This window comes from Urocitellus parryii, chromosome 7 (genome assembly GCF_045843805.1).
Source record: "Urocitellus parryii isolate mUroPar1 chromosome 7, mUroPar1.hap1, whole genome shotgun sequence".
NCBI lineage: Eukaryota > Metazoa > Chordata > Mammalia > Rodentia > Sciuridae > Urocitellus > Urocitellus parryii.
This window is the reverse complement of record NC_135537.1, coordinates 10818532-10840416: the sequence shown is the minus strand read 5'-3', so window position 1 is coordinate 10840416 and position 21885 is coordinate 10818532. Positions and strand designations below refer to the sequence as shown.

The window sequence follows — 21885 nt, the reverse complement described above, 5'->3', positions numbered from 1 at the left end:
GTATGGTGTTAGGTGGAGGCGTGTGCACGTGTGATGTAGCCTGAGTGTGTTTGTGTGTTTACAAGGCTTGGGAAGGGTCTGGGCTTTTCTTGGGTGCAAGGGAGTGGGTGTGGAAAGGAGTTGGGTGTGGTGGCGTGGGAGCCAGAGCGCACTCCTGTGCAGGGCCAGGGGCAGGCAGGCCGTGCGGCCCTTTCACTTCCACAGGGATGCGAGCCAGTCTCCTGCATGTCAGGGGCCTGGGGGGATCTGGTCCATTTTACTACAGTGAGCAAATTAAGAGCAGAGTCAAAACAGAGCAAGAGATCAGGTTCTGCACGTTCCTGCTTTGATGAAGCCGTATAAAATCAGGACTTTGGACTACATACAATCGTTAAGTTCTTTCAGCTTTAATATTCTATTTTTAGTTAGAATTTTACATACATTTTATTTTTCTTACTTTCTATGAGTCCCTATTTCCTGGAAAAATTGGGATAATAATCTCCCTTTTTGAGAGCTGTTATGAAGATCAGTCAAAACCTTATTTGGAAATGGACTTTGTAAACTGTAAAGGACTCTAAACATGTTCTTATCATTATTAGGATAATATCATAATAGGGGCCAGTGAATTATGAGGAGATTGAGTGAAATTATTTCCAAACAGAAACAGACTGCGTTTGGGTCATGCTATCTGTTTTATAAAAGGTAAAGACAAGTTCATGGCTTTGACCATGAGGGATAAGTTGATCCCCCAAAGAATGGTAATCTGATCTTCCTGGGCGAGGAGGGTGGGAGTAGGCTGCTAGCGTGCGGTGGGGACGATATGCAATTAATAATTCAAACAGGCACATGGTGCTATTTTACAGGGCACCCTGCCCCTGGTAACTCATCAATAAAATATTGGGTTCAGTTGTTTGGAGCCCACAGCTAATTTGAGAGCAACATTCTCACTTAGAAAAGCTGCTTGACGTGGGTAGCCAGAGTGTCAGGAAGGCCTGCGGTCTGAAATGAAAATGTCAGGAAAGGAAATGAGCTCCAACCTTGCTCCTTCTAGAAGGGCAGGGCGTGATCCTAGAATCTAGGTCACCAGCAGGTAGTGTGGCCCTGGAGAAAGTTTCTCTCCACCCTCAGGAAGTTCCCGACATGGTTTCCTATGCCCTGGCCAGGGTGCTCTGTGAGATGTCCACTCCATCCCAGGAGTGATGGAGACCTCTGACTCGGGGTCCAGTGGCCACAGGCCAAGGGGACCCCTTTGCAGCCCTTGAAGGGAACCCTCATCCTTCACTTTGGCTGATTATTGTTTTCATTTTTGAAGCGACACCAATTCGTGGAAGAAAAAAATTTCAAATACATACAAATAAAAACAATAAGAAAAATTGCAGCGGTGCACATTTCAATTTAAAAAAAAAATATGTGTCTTTAAAGCAGCCTTAGAGCGCTTCACAAAGCCCAGCTGCAGGGTGCATTGAAGGTGTGGTCGCCTGTTGTCTTCACCACAGCTACATGACGTGCTGTGTGCTGTCGAGTTGAAATCCACCATCTAAAACCCAAATGCCTTCAAAACCGAATCCTGTTTTGTATTAATATGGGGTCAAATGACTGAAGCCTGTTTTGTTATATGAGGTTAAATGACCCGAACAGCGGTGAGTCTTGTTTAGGACTTCAGTGATGCAAATGGCTGCAAATATTCACGTAGTGCTACACCATTATCAGTGGGCTTAATTTCTGAGCACTGCCCAAGACCCCTGGGGTGTTTATGGCTTGCTCAACAGGTTTCTCAAACCTGAAGCTTCCCTTATGATTCCCCCACGGCAGGTGAAGAACCTGAGGTGCACAGAGATCTTGCCACTTTCCCAGTATCAAAACTGGAAGGTGGCAGCTATAGGATTCAAACCAAGAAACTGCCTCTAACTCTCAACCCAGCCCTGGCCCACATTTCCCACGACAGGGCACACAAAGAAAACAGTCATCATTGTTTGTCCATCTGGGAGAAGAGAAGGAAGCTGTCTGGGATGAGAGTAGATGCCCCAGGCTATCCCGATGGCTGCTGCTTTTCCAGCTAGTGACTGTCCCCCTTTGCTCAGCCTGCAACCCTGTCGTGGTTGCAACTGCGCGCTCACAACTCACACAGTTCCTAAAGAAAGAAGGATACCGTGAAGTGGGTGTGGGGCATCCTGAGCTCAAGGTGACCTGCCTGGCTTTATGGAATGGCAGATGGTGAGGCAGCGGCTCCTCAATCCTGGTCCTTGGAGAAATATGGTGGATACTCTGGCCTGTTCTCGAGCAGGGCTGTGCTTGTCTTATGGGACACTGCAGTCCCTACCCAGGCTGATCAGTGGCGGGGATATCTGCCCCTGCACCAGCCCCGGAAGATCAAATCAGGAATGCAGAGCTGTGAGAAATCTTTTCTGTTAGGCCTGAACACACTCAGGCTAAAGCAGTTCTATTTTGCATTCCTCTTTTTACTTCAGCATTTTAGATTCTGTTGCTTCTGTAGGAATCTCTCCTCGCCATTTCCAAGGGCAGACCCCCAGGTTTCACAAGCAGAGTTCAGAGGGGAAAGGGTGGTCCATGTCCCTGGCTAGAATACTATGCCAGGCTGGGTTCTGAGTTATGTCAGCTTCCTAGAAATTGCTTGACACTTTAAGTTCTTTTCTTTTAATAAATGAATTGAATGAACTCCTCTGCCCCCTCCCCACCAAACAGGGAAATAAAAGGAACATAACTCTAATTTCAGAGACTCTTTGCTTTCCCCAATTTCTCTAGACCACGCAAGACCCAAGATGAGGCTCATTCCTTAGATTTTCAGCCACAAAAGGCCACTTTGTCAGTTCTGTCCCTTGCCTTTTGCCCTTAATATGGAAGACTGCACAAGCTCTGGTCCCCATGAATGGGCTCAGCTAGAGCACAGGACTCAGGTTCTGGATGAAGTGTCCTAATGACAGCCCATCTCTCACCCCCAAATTGGCAGCTTCATAGTTCTCATATTTTCTGTCTTAACTTCTGCTCATTTTTCTTGCCAAGGACCACAGCTCAGGGTTTATACACAAAGTCTGTCCCTGGTGGCCTCGCTTCCCAGCCTGGATTCCAGCTCCCCATGGCTGGAGTCTCTGCTCAGCACTGCCTGCAGACCTTAGATGGGCTCTGTGCCCTGGAGCAGGCCAAGGCTTGATGACCCCTGTCAAATTTCTTTGCTAGATACCATGGCTTCACAGCCTGAGTGCCTCTGCTGAGGCCAGCTCTTTGCTAGGTTTGTTGCTGAACTCCCAACCTGCCTGAACTCCATCTTGTGTCCCCAAAGCTGAATATCCTCACCAGGTTGGACTGAATGACCCCTGGGGCTTTCCCAACCTGGGATTCTCAGAGTCTGCGAGGATTATATTACCCCTGGCCTTGGCAGAGGACTTTTCAGTATAGAGACTGTTCAGAACACCCGCTTCACATTTCATTGGGGCCTCTAGAGTTTCCTTATTGTGCACATGGTTTCCAAAAGTGAAGGCACTCCAATCATGACAGTTCCATGTCTACCTGCACCTCAATTCCTTCTCTATGTTTTGTGCCTCTAGAGAAGAAGGGTTCATGTCTACCATGGAGGTCTCCCCTCTCCTGCAAGACCTCAGAAGATTTTTATTTGAGAGCATGTCTGTTGTGGAGTCATTATCTGGAGCTACTTTTAAACTGGTTGCTGTTCAGGGTCAAGAATTTAGAAGATAATTGGGATTCCATCAGTGCCCTTCCCATATCTCCAATACAGCCCTTACCAGAATGGCTTAATGCTTTCCAACATGGGCTTTGGGGTTTGGCAGATATAAATTCTTGGGATAGAGGCAAATACTATCCATTGTGTTTCATTTGCCTTTTAGTATGAGCACACAGGAAGAGCCCATTCCCTGACTTCCTTTGCAGCAAGAGGGGACAGATCAATACTGTAGGAGCCCAGGCCTGGTGTCTGTGAGCTTCTGAGTGACTCTCTTTCCTTTACCTTTCTTGTCTTCAGTTGGTTGGATTTAGAGGACCAAGAAGAGGATTCTAATGCCTCAGTGGAAGGAGGCAGGGTTCCAAATGCACTGCATGGAAGCCCCCCACCCTACCCACACCCTTACTAGGACATGGATGAGAAACAAGTCTTTTTATTGTATTTCAGCTCCTAAGTGTGACAGCCATTTGTTGTAGTATCAGCTTTTACTGACCAGTATAGATCTGGAGCTAGTTTTACAAGTGACTACATACGCTTGAGCAAATCCTTTAATTTTTTAAAAATATTTTTTGTGCTTTGTCATCTGTATGAAACTTTCTTTGCAGTCTCAAGGTCTTGGGAGGAGTGTCCGACGCAGCCATTCCAGGTAACAGTGACCTTCCTATACAGCTTACCTAGGAGTTGACTTCAACTGTTCCTCTAATGTGTGGGGCTTGATCTCACTCTAGGGTGTTCTCATGTGCTTCCTTTACCTGAATCATTTTCCTTCTGGTTGCTACTGTCTCATTATTTTTAGGGCCAGTCTTTAATACTATGTCCTCAAAGAAACCTTCCCTGCTGACTCCAATTAAATCAGCACCCTTCCCTCCAATTCTTCATTCAATCACCCTACTTAGTTTTCTTCATGGCATCTACCCCTGTCTGGAAGTAGATTATTTATGCACTGGTTTATCAAAATATTATCTGTTATCACCCTGCCTGCAGGTTAGCTGTTGGGGAAAACACTTCTGCCATGTCTTCTCTGGCACGTGGGGGCATTGTGGATGCTCAACAGTTGCTGCCTGCAGGGAGGACCACATGAGGTCTTTAGGTAGGGAATTTGGCAGCTGACCCAGCATGTGACAAGTGCTCCAAAAATGGCCGCTGTATTGACTGTCTGCATTGGGCCTGTTTACACGTTCCTCTTTCCAACTGGTTGCAAACTTCTCAAAGCCAGAAAGTAATTATCTTTGGTTCTCAATAAACTCGGTATGTAAGAGGTGATTAACACATGTGATTGACGAGAACTTCAAATTGTGTGTTTGACCTGGTGCATTCAAAAAGACCAATGAAACCATCCTTGTTCTAAAAAAAATTAAACCTTTTTATTAGTATATTTATTTTATATATAAAAGAAATACAAAAAAAAAAAAAAACACAAAGAAAATGTTTTCATGGCAAATCAGATTTGTCGGTGCCTTCGGCTTGGGCTCCAGGCTCCGGCCCACTGGGGCTCAGCAAAGTCCGCCGGTTGTAATGGCCCTTGATGATCCCTGTGTTGTTGTTCTCGTTGAGCAGCTGCTTCTGCCTCTGCCTGTTGAGGGACTGGACCAGGCCCAGGACCACTGCGGCCAAGGAGTACTGCCCGGGCAGTCTTCTCGGGGGCAAGATGAACGGGTTGGGCTGGACTCTTCCCAGGAGAAAGTACGTTTTGATTTTCCCTTCCTGCTCACTGATGCCCTTCACGTAGATCTCCCCTCGGTAGTCAAAGGCAAAGCCCTGGTCCTTCAGGATGAGATAGGTCTCCTCTGGGACTTGGATCCGGCCGCTCACCCCCGTGCTGTCCATTCGGCTCGCCAGGTTCACGGTTTTGCCCCAAATGTCATACTGTGGTTTCTTGGCGCCAATCACTCCAGCTACCACTGAGCCATGGCTGATGCCTGTGAATGAACCGAAGGAGCAAGCGATGAGGGAGAAAAGAGGGACAGATGGGGTTTGGACCCTACCTGGGGTGGAGACCATCAAACATGTGTCTCTGAGGATGAATTACAGAGTCCAGATCCTGCCTAAGTCACTTAGGAGATGAGTGATGTAGGTCAGCTACTTAACCTAGTTGGACCTCACTTTTCCCATCTGTAAAATGGAAATAATGAAAGGAAGTGTCAACAAGATATCAGAAGCAAACCCCTGGGCACAGTGCTTGCTCGACACAGCAGAACTGCTGTTCTCCCTCACTCTGACTTGTCTAGGCCTGTGCGATGAGGAAACACTGAGCAGGAGTCAGGGCCCGGGATCTCCTGCTTCTGCCCACACGGTGCTCTGAGAGCGGGGGCAGAGCTCTCCCTCCTCTGTTCCTCGTGCAGCTCTTCCACACCCTCCATCAGTCCATGGTGAAGGCTCCTCACTGGCTTCTCTGTCTCCTCCCTTGTCCTCTCGCTCCACCCTCCACACTTTCACAGAAGGGGAAGGGCCTGATGCACACACATGACCAAGTTACCACCCTCCTATACATCTGCCAGGGCTCCTTTGACCTGCAGGATAAAGCTGAAGCTCCCTAAGATCCGGGACTTCTCTGGTTTACCTTTTGCTTAACTCACGAGCCACGTTCTCCCCTACCCTCTCCCTTACCCCTGCTCCACGTCCATAGTGCTCTGCTGGTTCCGTGCCAGTCACCTACCCACCTACCACCTGCTGCTTACCACCTTTGTGCCTTGGTCCTGACTTTCTCTCTGCTTGGATTCTACTTCCCCCTAATCCTATTTGGCAAAGGGAGCCGCCTCCTTTGGGAAACCTAGACTTCACTTCTAGAAACGACAGCAATTCACTAAACATGTAAGTGGGCATGTGTACACACTGAGTAGGCACCTACTATGTGCCAGGTACTGTTCCAGGCACTGGGGATATGGTGGGCAAGAAAAGAGATAAAGTCCTGGCCCTCATGGAGTTCACCTTCTACTGGGGAGAGAGGAAATAAGAAAACAGGTAATACAATGTCAGCAAAATCAATCAGGGTACAGGTACAGGGATAGAGAAAGTGGGGGTACACTTGGGGGTAAGGCCCATGAGCTAAGACCTTTTTGAGCAGAGATTTGAAGAAAGTGATGTGACCAGTCAGACAACTATCTGGGTGGGTTCTTCCAGGCAGAGGCAGAGCAACACACACACACACACACACACACACACACACACACACACACACCATAAAAGTGACTGCAAATTTGAAAAGCAGACAGTAGAATGTATGTGAATCACAATGATCATTAGCTCTAAATTTTAACACACACACACATCACACACACACATACACACACCATAAAAGTGACTGCAAATTTGAAAAGCAGATTGTAGAATGCATGTAAATCACAATGATCATTAGCTCTAAATTTTTCAGGGCACATTCAGAGCCATCATCCCATCCGACTCCCATATGACTTATGAGCTGACAGGCAGAGTGTGAGTGTAGCATCCAGCTTACACGGGAGGAAACTGAGACTCAGAGGGTGAGAACGTCTTGCCTAAGGTCATAGAGTTGGCTACTGCAGTTCTGAAACACATACTGAGATGCTCGATCAGCTGGGAAATTAATTGTCAAACCTCTGAGATCAATGTAACTGTACAGCAGTTTAATATATCATGCCAAGGTTGCTCCTAGTTCAGTCAATGTCTTTGGAATTTACTAGAGTATCTCTCTGTTCAGGACTAAAGTTCTCTTTTTATTCCTGGTTCAATTTTGTAGTTGATTTCAGAACAGACATGCAGGGTTGATGGAAGCTGTGGGAACAGGCCTGACCAACCCCTCCGTAAACCAAAAACATAAATAGAACTTCTTTTTGTTCCAAAGAACAAAGGCACATGACATTCCTTAGAAATGGGCATTTCTGGATCTCTTTTCTTTGAGAGCTGCTAAAGGAAAACACATGAAGTAAAATGGACATCTACCGTGTGGGACGGTGGTGGGGTCTACAGCTGCCTACCCTGCCAGCCAGGAGTCACTCAACTCAGAGTCGAGAGGTCTGGGAGCCGCTGCTGGAATGACTACTGGGCTGTGTGATGTTAGGCTAGTCACTCCCCTTTTCTGGGTCTGAGTTGACTCAGCTATAAAGTGGGAATGGGGACAGAGGAGGGGCTTTCAAACTGGCATTGAAGACCCCTGGGAGTTGGGTAGTGATGTGGAAGTAACTGGCAAAGTAACAAATCATAAAAAATTATTATTCAATTGCAATGATTGTTTTTTAATATTTTTAGTTGTTGGTGGACACAATACCTTTATTTTGTTTACTCATATGTGGTGCTAAGGAGTGAACCCAGTGCCTCACACATGCTAGGCAAGCGCTCTACCACTGAGCCACCACCCCAGACCAACGATTGTTGTTTTTTATTGCTATTTTGCACAAGCCTGTCCCCAAGCCTGAAGGAGGGTGAGCTTCAAGGCTGGGCAATGTGCTGTAGGACTCTCTGCCTGACTCTGGCTCAGTACAGGATCAGGTACCCTTGGGAGTAGAGTCCTGCTTTCACCTGAAGTCATTATCCAGGAGACCTGAGAACAACCCAGGGACCACCAGTATCAAACAACCAGAAGTCAGACTGGAATTGTTCTTAGGTGGTTAGCTACCTCTACAAGCAGGACCTTGCATGGTGGGTGGAACCAGATTGAAACTATCGTTTAGGATTTGCCAAAGACCAGCCCTATTGTATTTCTGCGCTCAGGCCAGTATCCTTCCCTTTTTTTAACATCTTGAGTGAGAGGAACCTCAGAAAGGCCTGAGCTGACCCTCTGACTGTCCTTGTCAGGGTCACACTAAGCCTACTGAATTTTGCTGGAAAAAATTTCCCTGCCTTGAGACCCAAGAGGTGGAAGCTGCTGACAGAGTGAGTGAGGAAGCCGTTTTCTGAAGCCCCGGCTTCCAGATGCGACTCACCGATCCGGAGTTCAAAATTGTTGAACGAATGCTTGTTGATCTCCTGTATGCTTTCCGTCAGGGCGAGGGAGAAGTCGGCCAGAGCACACAGGTGCCCCCACTTGTCTTCACATTGCTGGAGCAAACATGAGAAGGGCTCATTCAGTGTGATGACTGCTACTGTTTCTGCAGCAGGGCTTTCTGCCCTAGCCTTACCCACACGTCCCTGAGAAGGAAATAATCATGTGCCTGTGCACTCTTCCAGAAGCATGGATCACAGGAGACTCACTTAAGAGTGCAGCACATGTGGCTCATTACATAGAAAATATTTTGGGTTTTGCAGACTATATGGTCTTTGTTGTATTTGAAAGGAGAAAAAGATAAAATGTAAATGACTCGACATGCTTATGTTCCAATAAAACTTTATTGACTACGGTAAGTGGTGGGCCAGATTTGGCCTGTGGGCATGAGTTTCCTGACCCCTGCTATTGTGTTCCACAAATATGTACCATGTGGATTTCTTCCCAGAGAGTCACTCTTGGAATTCTTTTAGTTGGAAAAAAAATGCAGGAAGGATGGAAGGAATTTAATGAGGACTCCATCTCCCCCAGTAATAGACTCATATTCATTTAACATTTGTTGAAGACTTACTAGGTGCAAGGCTTTGTATGGGGAGCATGGCAGTAGCCCAGGTAATTCATCCATTAGCCCTGAAAGGCAGACATTAGTGTCCCCATTTAACACTAAGTGCTTGGCACATGGTTAATATGTCAAAATTCAGAAGCTATAATTATTTCATACAACTTTGGAAGGAGAAAATGAAAATAAGAACAAGAAACAGGTACTAGCATTAGGGGTATCTCTAGGCCCTGTTGTTGTTGTTTTTTTTTTTTTTTTGGTACCAGGGATTGAACTCAGGGGCACTCGAACACTGAGCCACATCCCAGCCCTATTTTGTATTTTATTTAGAGACAGGGTCTCACTGAGTTGCTTAGTGCCTCTCTGTTGCTGAGGGTAGCTTTGAACTCATCCTCCTGCCTCAGCCTCCTGAGATGCTGAGATTACAGGTGTGCACCACTGCACCTGGCAGGCCCTGATTTTTGTTCAAGGAAAAAGTGAAGTTTAGAGGGAAGCCTGGAGGTCTCTCAGCATAGCAGCATAACTTTATCCAGTAGAGTGGCCCTGCCTGAGTCCCTGCAAACCACAGTTTTCATAACCCTGCTCCCAAGCCTCCTGGTGATGGGGTGTCACCACCTTCAGTGACATGGCAACAGCAAGGCCCCTGTAAAGGCTGTGCTGGGTCCTGAGTCCTTTACCTGTTTTTCCGGTGACAGGCCTGACACTGCCATGTAGGTGCTGCCAATGGTCTTGATCTTTTCAATGTCTTGAAACCGGTCCTCACCAAGCAGCTGAAATGGATCAGGCAATGGTGTTAGTCTGGTGCTGACTCTTTCCCCAGGCTGCGGCTCCTGAAAATGAGCCCCTAGCTCACATGAAGAAAAGTCTAGCTCTCATGCTGGGGATCCTTGCCTCTCTGAAGGGCTCACAGTCAGCCAATAACTGTGCACCTGCTAAGTGCCAGGAGCCTAGATGGTGTGACCAGACACCCTAGAAGGAGTAGGTGTGTTTCCAAGAATCTTTGAAATAAATAAGGCTGTTTGATTAGCTCAAGGAGGTCACCAAGACTGTCCCCAAATTCTCAACAAATCTCATTGGTTCTTTTTTCACCATGTGCTTAGAACCTCCTTAGCACCTCCCTGCTTGCACCCTGGTCTAAGCCCCTGCTGGATCCCAGCTGGGCTATGCAGAGCCTGCCTGCTTTTCCTCCTCTCTCCCAGAGTGGTGGCTACAATGATCCTGTTTACAAGTGAGTTAGAACGTGTCCCTGCTTTATACAGAACCCTCCAATGGCTTCCAGCTTTGTCAGGGTCAAAATGTCTTCACTGCAATCTGCAAAGCTTGTCACAGCCTGACCCCTCCCTGTGTCCTCGTTGTTCACTTTATTCCAGCCACACTGACCTCCTTCCTAGTCCTGGAAGACGCCAGGCCCATTTCTGCTTCAGGAGGTTTGCATCTGCTGTTCTGGAGAGGACTCTCCCTCAGACCACCTGGGGCTCCCTCCTCACCTCCAGGTCTTCCCTCCACGCCATCTTGGCATCGTAGTCTGGCTGACCGCCCTATCTGCAGTTGAAAGCGGCACCCTCTCCCTTCTGCACACTCTTACTCTCCTGTTTTGTCTTCTCTTCTTAGCACTTATGCCTGCTTTGGCTTGTTTGTCATCATGTCCCTCTCTCCTCACTGGAATGCAGGACTCCGGGGGCATGTATAGACAGAGCTGAGAGTGTTGAAGGGAGGAATGAGTGAATGAATGACTAAATTAAAGAATGGTGGCCATCCTCAGCATTTCCTCCATCTTTACCTGCAGTTGAGATTTTCATGCTAAGGAGGGGAAACCTTGGTCTCTTATGTAGTAATGATGGTAGGCAGGATAATGCCTCCTGACTTAGCTTCTAAGATCTCTATGTCCTAATCCCTGGAAAGCATACCTCTCTTATTTCTCTTGGTTAAAGGGATTTTGCAGGTATGATTAGTTTTGGGAAATCTAATCACAATGGTCCTCATAGTAGAAACTGGGAAGCAGGAGAGATAGAGAAGGACATTACATAGAAGCAGAAGTCAGAGTGACATGAGTGCTAGCTTTGCAGATGGAGAAAGAGGCAATAAGCCAGGGAATGCAGGTGGCTTCTAGATGCTGGAGAAGACAATGAAGTGGTTTCTCCCTGGAGCCTCCAGAGGGAATACAGACCTGTGATTGCTTTAATAAATTTCTGTTGTTTTAAGCCAATAAATTGATGGTAATTTGTTACAGCAGCAACAGGAAACTAATACAGCTACTATTCATAGAGCTCCTAAATGTCTGAGAAACAATTTATATGAGGTCCTGGCCATCACAGAGCTAACAGCCCAGGTAAGGCCAGATGTCAAAAATAAATAATCACACACTAAATCAAATTTAATTATGTTTATGATGGAAATGTACAGGTTGTAGGCATGAGAAGTATAGACTATTTTGATCCAATCTGGTGAATCTGGGAAGACAGCTGATTTACAACTTCAGTTCTAAGGCTTGAGAAAGGGTTTCCTAGCAATTTGTGTATGAATCTGTGTGTTGGGAGGCTGGGGGCACAGAAGTGTTGAGGGAGCATGCAGACCCAGGAGATAGCATTAAAAAAGCCCAGAGTTGGGAGAGATGCACAGTGGCTTCAAAGAAATACACAGAGGCCAATATGGCTGCAGAGTGGTAAACCTGGCTGTGAGCTGAAGATTAGGAGCTGGGAGAGGCAATGGGACCAGAGCACACAAGGGCCTGTAGGACACACTGAAAATATAGAAGACACAGGCTTTCAGGAAAACAGCAGTGGCAAGCACTGAGAGGACATAAGTGGCAGAGACTGGGTTGGATTTGCATTTTGGAAAGGTCATCCTGGATGCTGCAGGGGAGAGGAAACATGGGGTGACCTATTGCAGTATCAAAGCAGGAGATAATGATGGCTTGGGTTAGAGATGGAGACACACATATGGATATTTGGAGAGACTACTTGTGATAAACTAAATAGTGCTTTGTGTTTGGTGGCTTAAGAAATAGCTTCTAATGACATTTGTGAGTGCAGGTTGTAGATTTGTGTGTGTGTGTGTGTGTGTGTATATATATATACACACACATGTGCAAATGTGTTTGAAGACATATGCATATGTGCATGGTGCTTGTGTGCATGTCCATGTGTGCATTCTGGTGGTATGGGCATGCATGTTCACACACATATGTGTGTAGTGTGCATAGATGTTTTTTGTGCAGCAATGTCGACTTGTGTGTGTTTGTGTGTGGATGTGCACACATGTGTGCACAGTATGCAGGCATGTTACTTATGTGTATGTATTGACATGTGTGCAGCTTTGTGCGGGCATATAAACACATGCACATGTGTGTGTTTGAGTATGTGGCTGTGTTTGAAAGTGGTCAGGAGGCAGAGAAGAGGCAGACTGGAGAGTCTGGACTGGCAAATTTGAGTTAAACCACTTGCTGTTTATCCCATGCACTCATTTTATATTGGCCTTGGGTAACCATCAAGAATTTCTAAGTTTCGGAGATTGCCATGCTATGAACTCATACAGCGATTCCCTGACCTTATGATGGCTGGCTGACCTTCATGCTTCTCTAAGACTTGGTCAACTTGAAGCCTGCACTTGTGCCTGGCTGTTCCTGTGAAACGCTTCCTAGCTGCCCCACCTCATACCCTTGGCCCTCTTTTGTCACTTTATGAGGGATGGCAGCCCAAGTGGCATTAAAATGTTTGAGGCTGGGGTCAAGGTGATGTGTTTCTTTGTACCCAAATCCAAGGGCCTTGGATGCATCGGTGATTGCTATTATTCCTTGGGAACATTAGGTGATATTGGATGGCCTCTCCCCTCAGTGTGGTTTAACAAACCTTCACCTGGTATGGATAATATGCCTCTTTATCCCAGTTAGTAATTATTTAATGTCCATTTTATGTAAGGAAACGGAGGCAACAGGGTTGATGGAACTTTTTAAAGTTTATCCATCTAGGAGAAGTCAGGGCTAGACTTTGCACCTTGAAGCTTTGGTCCAATGTTCTGCTTTCCCGTCCTGTCACCTTGCCTTAAAGCGGTGGTTTTCAAAGTGTGGTCCCATCAGCATTGCTTACAAACTTGTAAAAAACAGAAAGTCATGGTTCTGTCCACACCTACTGACTCAGAAACACTGGACATGGCTTAACAAGTCTTCCAGGTGTTTTTGACACACTGAAGTTTGAGAGGCACTGCTTTGATAAAGGAAGAGAATGGACAGTCTGGAATATGGGTGACCCATCCATTCAACTTCTCATTCCGTAGGTGATTATTGAATCTATGTTCCAGGCACTGGGATATGAGGTTGGCAAGATCATCCTTGCTTCCAAAGCCTTTTAGTGTCCCATGATGCACTCTGCTACAGGTCATTGGCACCTGCACCCCACATTGAGGACTGGAGCTAATGTGGATTTGAATTTTTCTTCCAGACCTGAAACTTGAATGGTGCAATTCTGTGATGTCTTCTACCAAATCATTGGGTAAGTCATGGCACATTCCAAACTCCACTTCAAGATTTGATTGTTGAGAGACCCATGGGAGGCTGTGACATATTCCCTCCTCAGGGATCTGTGCCTCCTTTGCCTCTGCCTGGCACCATCCCTACAGGTATTCCTATGGCTGATTCTACTCCTTCATCTCCTCCAGGATTCCCATATAAGTCACTTTCCCAGTGAGGTTCTTTGGATGATTCTACCTGAAATTGCACCATGTTTACCTGGGACAGAGGAGTCCCTTATGATGCAAGACTTTCAGACTTACATAAAATGTCATGAGTGGTTCTCCAAAGTCTCCCTTCCCCTTTTCCCAGCTACATAATTTTGAGGGTCCTTTACAAAAGAAGACATGGACTTCTTTGATCAAAAACTAAGATTTACACGACGGTGACAGCAGCACATTGAACCAAGTGCTATTCCCCTGGGAGACTGAGCAGGTCCTTCAACTATGAAACTGCCCTGAGTGGAAGACCTAGGGCTCCCTGAACCTCCCTGGCTCCAAGGCTCAGATTTGGCTTCTATTTCCTATTGTTGACAGGTATTTAGATATAACTTCTTGCTCTCCAACTCTGAGGTTGTAACATTCTTAGGGTCTCATGTCCTGCAAGTGGACAGACAGATGGACAAACCAAGCAGACAAAGTAGGATTTCTAGAGACTGTCTGGCTACAGCATCCTCTCAAAATTAATCAGGAGCCAAAAAAAAAAAAAAGGCAGTCAATTCCTGCTCAGAGGAGCTCTTCTGGAACCAGGAGAGCAGGGTTTTTGTGATTTGCTTTGAGGTGTGTGTGTGTGTGTGGTGGGGGGTAGGGACTCAATTCACAGCTCGGGCAACTTTGCTCATTATGTGAGTTTCCTGAGCTAACTTGAAGCTACTCTTCTGCCTGTGCAAATTATGCTCAAAATATAAGTTCTCACTCAGCCTTGGGTGTCTCAAATTTGCCCTCAAGGTTGATCTTTTAGCAGCCCTTTGACCACTCAAATTTTAGCTCAAAGATCTTGGATGCTTTTAGCTACCCACCTCTCTCCCTAGCTCTGCCTCCATGCAACTACATTTCCTCAGCTTTCTGCTGGCCGTGGGCTGAACCAACATGGTTCTGTGGGAGCACGGACCAGGCTCTGCTTTCTTCTTAGAACTTCTTGTCACCGAGCCATTTCCAAGCCCTGGCACAGGTAGCCCCTCCTCAGAAGTCCATTTAGAGGCAGCAAGGGGCTTTGTTATTTCATTTAATACACAGGCAGCACATTTACCTAATCTATGGCTAAACGTGTCTAGGGTCATAATGTGGGGTCCATCACCCCCTTTCACTTTAAAAAAATGAAAACAGAGGGCCAAAGTGTGAGAGGACTTTGATAGCTCTTGGAGCGGGAAGGGGCTGTGGGGTGAGGAGCTGGCGCTGGCTTATTGCAAACAATCTTGCCGGATGTGCCTGGAGCAATGTTCAGCTTTCTTCTGTGCCTAGAAAGAATTTTGCAGGATCCCAAGTTCCTGTGATAATCCTACTAGCAAGAGAGCAGCAGCAGCAGCATTAAAGTGAGCTCAGCAGGGAAGAATCTAGAGGGCCTGGACTGAGTGCAAGGAGGAAGGCACATCTGTGCACACGGAGCCACCCGGGGAAAGCCTGGGGTGGGCAAGCCAGGGAATTAGGCTTCAAAAGATGTAGCAGAATGCTCTGCCTTTGGTGGCTGCAGATGGTGAGACAGGTGAGGGAGGAAGTGGAGCTAGATAACTAGTCACTAGTTGTCCAGGTCAGAAATGATGTGGCCAGGCATAGGCCTTGCCAATGGTGACCGGCTGATCTGAGAGCCCTGAGAAGGTACTGAGACATCTTCACTCTTGCAGCACATTGTCAATAACCAAGATGTGGAACCAACCTCAGTGTCCAGTGATGGGTGAATGGAGAAGAAAGCATGGTATAAATATATATATAACAGGATGCTCTTCGGCTGCCAAAGAAGGAAATTCCCTCCATTGCAACAGCCCAAATGGACCTGGAGGACATTAGGCTGAGTGAAATAAGCCAAGCACAGAAAGGCAAACATTGCCTGATCTCACTTACATGTGGAATCTAAAAACGCCACATATAGAAGTGGAGCATGGAGTGGTGGTTACCAGCAGCCAGGAGTGAGTGGGAGCTGGGAGATATTGGCCATAGATACACTGCTTTGGTTAAGAGCAATAAATTCTTGGGGGCTATTGCACACCTCAGTAGCTATAGTTAAAATTTAATGCATTGCACACTTGGAAGTTGCTAAGAAGGACAGTAAGTTCAAGGCTTTGTGCCGCACTAAGGAGCTGGAGCTAGCCTGAGGAAGCCATTGGAGAGTTTAGGGTTGAAAGGGATGTTTGATTTTAAGTGTTTTCATCACACACACACACACACACACACAATGGTCAGAATGTGAAGTGTTGATGTTAATTGGCTTGATTTCAACACTCTCCAATGCATGCATCCATCAAACATCAATTAGCTAGCTCATAATTGTCATTTTGATAATTAAGTCAGACAATACGTGGTCTCTGTGTTTATAATACAGCCTAGAATTCTCTAAATGCAAGAAAACCCACCAAAGGTGATAATTCACACAAGGCTATGACAACAGTGATGCCCATTTGTGACTGTAAATTTCTGAGGCTCAGATTTACCTCATCAAAGTCAGCAATGATCTCGTTGAGCAAGCGCAGGCATTCCACTCCCTGGTTATTCATTTCAGTCTGAGAGTAAAAGTCTGCGAATCCTGGGATGGAGGCAAACATCACCCCAACAGCATCATAGGATTGAGAATACAGCTCCTGGACAGAGAGACACACAGAGGAAGCCAGAAATGATCATGGGAGGTCAGGTTCTGCAAGATGCTACCTGTGCACATGTGCATAGGAGCCCCATGCGAGGACAGAACACGGAACCCAGACACAATTGTCAACATCTGGAACAGAGTTCCTTAGACTGGGCTGCTGATGAAGAACATGACTTTGTTTTTTATAGTTCTGGATTTAGTATCTGGTGAGAACTCACTTTCTGGTTTATAGATGGCAACTTCTACCCTCAAGGCAGCTCTCCAGGGGCCTCTTTGATAAAGGTGCTAATCTCATTCATGGCTTAGTCACCTCTCAAAGTCTCCCACCTCCTAATACCATCACCTTGGAGATCAGCATTTCAATATAGGACTTTTGGAGGAATACACAAACATGTCATCCATTGTACCATAATCAGAGCATCATTACCAATGGGTTGGGACTATCAAAGATAAGACATCTTCAGCCTTAGCTGGGCTCTGAGTTCTGACTGTCGGTTCATTTGTCCTTGGTCAGCTCCTTTTTCTGATCTCCTTAATGGCGGTCCCAACTTCCACCAGTCTCCTAACCTACCCTCCACTCTATTCCTCTCAGTAGGACTCTTACCTCCTACCTCTTGAGAAAACTGGTGCTCTGGGCAGTGACTCACCTCTGCTCCAACCCTTAAGCACGTGTGTACATTCCTATTTATTTTCATCTCCTTTGCTTCAACTCCAGAGTGCATGTTTTCCTTCTCTTGCCCAAGGTCAAGGCTTATCCTTGAGCTCTTGACCCTCTTATAACTTACTCCCTTGGTAATCCTTTCCTTTTAAAAAAAACTCTTCTCCTATCTTCCTCTCCCTGCTCCTGCTCATCCTCTAAGTGTCTCTTCTAGGGGAAGGACCAGCATACCCTGGAACATGCAGACATTGTGACTGTCAACCAGTCCCTCTTCATCCTTCCTTCTGGCCTTCGCAGACTAGTTTTCTCCGTCATCTCTCAGGCTTGAATAAAACGAATAGCGAACAGGCCAGCCTGCCAGTGCAAGTGGAAAAACCAGCACACATGTTAGCTCATAGCTTCCTGGGTGCTTGCAGCTTGGCACACGGGTCACCCAAGACCTCTATTCTCTTGACTCTCTATGCTTTAGTGAAGTCCTTTGTTTTTTCATGCCTGATACCTATAAAGATGGCTTTCTGCCTTCCTCCCATTTTAAATGCTGATGGTTGCTTCAGTTCTGTCCTTGATCCACTGACTGGTTCAAATTTTACACACTTACCTGGTCTATCTCATTCACTCTCAGCCTTTCCAATACCCACATGAAGACAGTTTCTGAATTTCTATCTCCAGGTCCATTATTCTGGGGCTTTGGACTTATATGTCTTATGCTGGGTTTTCCTCACACTCTTCAATTTACAATGCTATCAACCCAGCGCATCTCTCCTGCTATCCCTGCATCTGCTCCTTCATTCTGTAACTCTGCTAGAGGCACCAGAATTGCCAAACATCAGATAGGGAGTCTGAGTCACCATTGAATCCTTATCCATCAGGCCCACATTCATTAAATTACCAAGTCCCGCTAAGTTTGTTTTTGTCTCCTAAGTTTTTTTTTTAAATCCTCCTACAATTAAAAAAGTTAACCCTTTCCAGGTCCTTCCTTGACCACTAATATGACAGCCACCTACTGGCAGACCTCAGGAGCATCTGCTATACAGCAGGTGGAGTGATCCTCTGAAGATACTGTACTGTCATGCTTCTCCCATTCTTAAAACCCTTCAGTGGCTCACTCTTGCCCTCAGGACAAGGCTTAAACACTGTTGCTTGGTACGTATTCATGCCCTCACTTCCACCTACCTCTTCAGCCTGCAACCTTGGGCCCCAGAAACACCAAGGCATTTCTGCTTCTGTGCCCATGCACCTGCCTGCCATCTTCTCCCCAAGCTTCAACTGTCTGTGCTTTTCTCTGAATGACCACCAGGGGACACTCTGCCCACGTCAGCGGCAGCCTAGAAGTGTCATGATACTAGGGGCCCTCAGGAGCAGCTCTCAACCAGTGACTGATGGGAGGTGGTGTGTCCTATCCCCCCCCCCCCTTTTTTTTCTTCTGGGACCAGGTGACTTTGTGGTAAGCTTTTATACTATTTCCCTGAATTCTCCTGCGGGATTAAGCTCCAGTTGCCCACAGAGGAAGCTGATCCAATAATGGATCATTTATCAGTTGTTGCTTTCCTTCCCACTCTCTTCCACAGCAGGGTTTCCTGGGACCACCTACTGGTAAATTGCTTGCTCTAACTTCCTGGTTTCAAGGTTTGCTTCTAAAAGAAGTCAAACAAGGACACACACACATACTGTTTCTATTTCACACTTAAATGATTTAATTCCCTCTGCCTGTTCTGTGGTGGGAAATGTCCTTCCAACTCTGCAGTTAGCCTCCTTAACCAGGCTAACTCTTCACTAGCTGCTCAGAGACCATGTCTTCCATAAATCTTCAGACTCCCAGGTGGGTCAGGAGGTTGAGTTGATGCTGTAGCAGTGCCCTGGGCAACTCTGCAGTGTACCTATTGCGCTCTGCATTTTTGTCTTCATGTCTATCTCTTCTTTCAAATGTGAAATCCATGAGGGCAAAGACCACATGCCATTCATCATAGTACATTGAATGCAGTTAATATTATTGGATGTCTGCAGTGCAATGTACACCCTACACAGGACCTGGAATAACGTAAATATGCAAAGCTTTTTGCTGAGTTAACAACTCCTTGGCCTTTGTGGGAAACATTAAAGCTTACAAATGCTTTCACATGAATTTAGCAATTCCATCCTTGCAATAACCCTGTGAAGTAGCCAATTATTATCCTTACTTTACAGATCAGCAAAGGAGATGGAGGAGCTGTTGTTAGGATCTCACAGCTAGTAGCAGAGGCGCAGGTTTAGAGGATTGCAGGGCCTTCCCCACTCTACACACCTGCATTGCCTCCTCTGCCCATCATACCCTAGGTCTGGGAAAGATGGTGTTGCTAATTCATGACCAATGCATCCTGAGCTTTAAGTGTAGATGAATCTGAACGGTTGCCTTCTCTAGTCCTGGTGCAAAAGAGCAGAGATAGCCAACTGGGTTGGGTTGGGGTGTGGAGAGATCAGAGATAAGAAGTGAGGACCTGTACTACTGGGCTTGCCACTTGGGAGAAGAAACGTTGTTAAGCTCAGGTGCAAACGAATGCATGGGAAGATAAGACAGACTGAAGTACTCTTGGCCTTTAGCACAGTGGCCACTGATGTCTCAGGGCCCAATGACTGTGGCTGTCCTCAGTCACATTCTTCCCAGTGAGATGAGGTGAAGTGGGGCATGAGGGGGTAGAAATTCCCTCCCTCGCACTTCCCCAGTGGGCAGAAGGCGTTACTGGTAGTTTCCTTGGTGGGTCAAGGCAGGAATGTGGGAAGAGAGAGGACCACCCCTACAGACATGGGCCCATGACCTTGAGTGAATTCTCTGGCCTCTGGTTCTTCCACTGTGGAAAGAAAGGGCCAACTCCTGCTCTGCCTTTGGCCCTGCTTGCACTGAAATGCTCTTCTTGAGTGGTCCATTTGCTTCTCAAACATTATGGACCACAGTGGCTCTCTCACTGATCCTGGTCCCTGCTTTTACTGTTGTCCCTGTGGGTCTGGGAGGTGGGGACAGCTCCGACCATAGCCCACTCCAGGAGTTATTATCATCTTATTCTTATCCCTATTGCCTCAGTAGAAAAGAGGTGGCACATTCAAGTAGTGGTCACTGAAGAGAGGTTAGTTTACAAAGAGCCTGATTAGAAAGATGAATCAAGAAATTAGGGAAACCTAAGAAGTCCTTCAGGAGCCCAAGGCTGTGGCCCAGAGCTGTCATTCCCCTTGGTTCATAGGGACAAGAAGAGACCAAAGGAAAGGAGTGGAATTAGCATTGAAGGCAGTGTGGCCATGGTCTTCAGAGGAGCTTGTAATTTCTGTGTAGGGACATAGCCAGGCTCACATGGTTTAAGGGAATAAATATCCAGAACTATGTCTCCGTCTTATTCCTCTGACCTGCTATTCCAGTAGCCACATTGGCGACTCTCAGCTGGGTGTCAGAGGGCATGAGGTCATTGATATAGCCTTTGCAGGTCTGTGTCCCTGCTTCCTGGCCCAAGTAGACCAGGGAGAAGAAGGTAAATGGACTTGGAGGGGCACAGGAAGAGCTCCAGCCCACTTGCCCACACCAAGAGGTGGTTTCTTTATTCAACTCACTCTAATTAACTGCTTTGAGTGTTCCATCTGTTTCTTGCTATTTGGGGCTTAAAGAAGATAAAATCAGTTTGTAAACTGGGAAGGGGTGGATGAATATAGAAGCACTATTATTGTTTTATTGTCCTCTTCCCCTGGTTGGCTGGATGTACAGATGGGACCGGGTGGAGGATTTTGAGCATATGCATGAGCTTCCCTGCCCACCCCACCCCATGCCAGGAGAAGGCTTAGTCTCCTTTTGGTTCAGGGAACCATTGTCTTGCCCTTTACCCATCCAGGCCTGTCTAATTCCAAGTCCTGTATGTCTTATACCAAGTTAAGCCACCTCTCTGCAGGGGAGACACATGCATGCAGGTCTCTCCTCAATGTGCCTTTCATTACCCCTGCTATAGTCTGGATGGATCCCCCAGACTTATGTGTTGAAACTTAACCACCAATGTGACAGCATTAGGAGGTGGGGCTTTCAGAAGGTGACTAAGTGATGCAGGCAGAGCCCTTATGGAGGGGATTAGGGCCCTCTGAAAGGACTGGAGGGACTGTGACCCTTCTCTCCTGCTCTTCTGCTATGTGAGGAACGTTCAAAGTGCCATCTTGAGAGCAGAATGAACCTCACCAGTTACTGAACTTGCCCAGCCTCCTCAACTATGAGAAAGAATTCCTGTCTTTGTAAGTGACCCAACCTTAGGTATTTTGACCCTAGGTATTCTGTTATTGGTGCACAAACAGACTAAGATATCTATGTAAATGCCTTTCAATATCAAGTTCATTACTCAACTTTTTCTGTTCTCAGAGAATGTATCACTACCTGACATATGTTAGATATTTATTTGCTCTAGTCCCTGTCTCCCAGGGACAATGCATGCTTCATAATAACAAGGACCTTTTCTGCTTTATTCAGTTTTAACCCAGTGTTTAGAACAATACCTGGCACATAGTTGGTGCTTGATGAATACATGTTGAATGAATGGGCGAATGGGGAAGAGGTGGGGCTGTGACTAGGAAGGAGTAGAAAAAATAATGATGGCTCACATTTTCAAAAACAATAGCAGCCAACCCACACCGTGCTCTTCACATCTGCCATGTACCATTTAAGCACTCTGTGCCTAGTAATACATGGGGGTGTTGTCACACACTGGGTGAAGTTGGAAAACACTGTGATGCTCCTTTT

At 46.5% G+C, this 21885-nt stretch overlaps 1 protein-coding gene across 3 annotated transcripts in view; it reads right to left on the bottom strand.

Moving 5' to 3' along the window:
* Window positions 1-5104: 5104 nt before the first annotated feature.
* Adcy8 (adenylate cyclase 8) overlaps window positions 5105-21885 on the bottom strand; it is a 212775-nt gene continuing 195994 nt past the window's right edge. For all 3 annotated transcript variants that reach the window (XM_026407468.2, XM_026407475.2, XM_026407480.2), the window contains 4 exons: window positions 16338-16484; window positions 9867-9959; window positions 8572-8686; window positions 5105-5592 (listed from right to left, as the gene is read on the bottom strand). In XM_026407468.2, coding sequence (XP_026263253.2) covers window positions 5105-5592; window positions 8572-8686; window positions 9867-9959; window positions 16338-16484 — 843 coding nt within the window. The remainder of the gene's footprint in view (window positions 5593-8571; window positions 8687-9866; window positions 9960-16337; window positions 16485-21885) is intronic.